We start from the raw sequence: 1,905 nt of genomic DNA, 5'->3' as shown, positions 1-1,905 counted from the left end.
TTTTAGTAGAGATGGGGTTTCACCATGTTGACCAGGATGGTCTCGATCTCTTGACCTCATGATCCACCCGCCTCGGCCTCCCAAAGTGCTGGGATTATAGGCTTGAGCCACCACGCCCGGCCCTGAAGATCACTTTTAAAAGAAACTAAACTCAGGACTTTTAGGTCCTTTTCCAGTTTAGTGCACAGAGTATTAGGGCTTGGGCTCTGGGGCTGAGTAAATCCTGTGACAGACAGAAACCACATGTGCCAGGATCAATGCTGCGGCCTAACACAGGTCCCTCCTAGTGACACTGGAGGGTGAACTAAGATTATGTATGCAATGTATTAAAATGTACTTGCATATAAATATCTAGTGACATCACTAATGAAATCTTTAGGATAAATTCTTAGAAGATTAATAAATGGCTCAGACTGTAAGATCATTTAAAGGGTAATTATATTCCGACAAACAATTTTCGAAAAAAGTGAACCCAGCTTGTATCAGAGAAGGAGCTCACCTTTTGGGTCGAGGAAGGCCCATGGGGGTAAGATTAGGATCTGGCCTAGGAATAGTTTTCCGGATGCGAATCTGTGAGACTTTCTTTGGCCTCTTCTCTGGCTCAGCCTATTTTTAAGGATTAAGAAAAAAGACGGTCAAGTTGTAAGACATTTTATTTATTTATATATTTTTCCAGACAAGGTCTTACTCTGTTGTCCAGGCTGGTGTGCAGTGGTGCAATCATAGCTCACTGCAGCCTTGAACTCCTGGATTCAAATGATCCTCCTGCCTTGGCCTCCCAAAGTGCTGGGGTTACAACAAGTAAAAGTCACCATACCTGGCAACTTCTATTTTTAAATGGAGTCTTGCTATATTGCCCAGGCAGGCCAGGAGCTACTCAGCTCAGGTGATCCTTTTGCCTCAGCCTCTGTGGTAGCTGGCACTATAGGCATATGCCATCACCCCGGCATACTGTAAGACATTTTAAATACATAAAGTCCCTTGTCTTGACACTTAAGATATTGCTACCTCACTTCAGAGATGATTCTAGTAAGTAGTTTATGACAAAGCTCCCACTTATATTCCTGCTGTTTTTTTTTTGTTTTTTTTTTAAATAAGAAGAGGTTTCACCATGTTGGTCAGGCTAGTCTTAAACTCCCGACCTCAGGTGATCCACCCGCTTTGGCCTCCAAAGTGCTTGGATTACAGGCGTGAGCCACCACGCCCGGCCCTTAGTTTTTAATTTTATTTTTATGTATTTACTTATTTTTGAGATGGAGTCTCACTCTGTCACCCAGGCTGGAGTCCAGTGGTGCAATCTTGGCTCACTGCAACCTCCGCCTGTTGGGTTCAAGCAATTCTCCTGCTTCAGCCTCCTGAGTAGCTGGGACTACAGGCGTGTGCCACCACACCCAGCTAATTTTTGTATTTTTCGTAGAGGTGGGGTTTCAACATGCTAGCCAGGCTGGTCTCAAACTCCTGATCCCAGGTGATCTGCCTGTCTTGGCCTCCTAAAGTGCTGGGATTACAGACATGAGCCACCATGTCTGGCCTTTTTATTTTTTTATTTTTTAGACGGAGTCTTGCTCTGTTGCCAGGTTGGGGTGTAGTGGTGTGATTTCGGCTCACTGCAACCTCTGCCTCCCAGGTTCAAGTGATTCTCCTGCCTCAGCCTCCTGAGTAGGTGGGACTACAGGAGTGTGCCACTACACCCAGCTAATTTTTTTGTATTTTTAGTAAAGATAGGGTTTCTGCATTTTGGCCAGGATGGTCTTGATCTCTTAACCTCGTGATTTGACCACCTCAGTCTCCCAAAGTGCTGGGACTACAGGTGTGAGCCACCACTCCTGGTCTTTTATTTATTTATTTTTTTTATTTTTTGAGATAGAGTCTCACTCTGTCGCCCAGGCTGGAGTGCATGGCATG

The 1,905-nt window shown here is 44.8% G+C and overlaps 1 protein-coding gene across 5 annotated transcripts in view; it reads right to left on the bottom strand.

The window, feature by feature from the left end:
- PRR14L (proline rich 14 like) overlaps positions 1-1,905 on the bottom strand; it is a 70,586-nt gene that overhangs the window by 21,336 nt on the left and 47,345 nt on the right. For all 5 annotated transcript variants that reach the window (XM_017499503.2, XM_017499501.2, XM_037728179.1 and 2 more), the window contains exon 7: positions 500-606. In XM_017499503.2, the coding sequence (XP_017354992.1) occupies positions 500-606 (107 nt within the window). The remainder of the gene's footprint in view (positions 1-499; positions 607-1,905) is intronic.

The sequence above is a fragment of the Cebus imitator genome, unplaced genomic scaffold, assembly GCF_001604975.1.
Source record: "Cebus imitator isolate Cc_AM_T3 unplaced genomic scaffold, Cebus_imitator-1.0 Scaffold258, whole genome shotgun sequence".
Lineage (NCBI taxonomy): Eukaryota > Metazoa > Chordata > Mammalia > Primates > Cebidae > Cebus > Cebus imitator.
The sequence above is the reverse complement of the archived record's forward strand: the minus strand, read 5'-3'. Positions and strand labels throughout refer to the sequence as shown.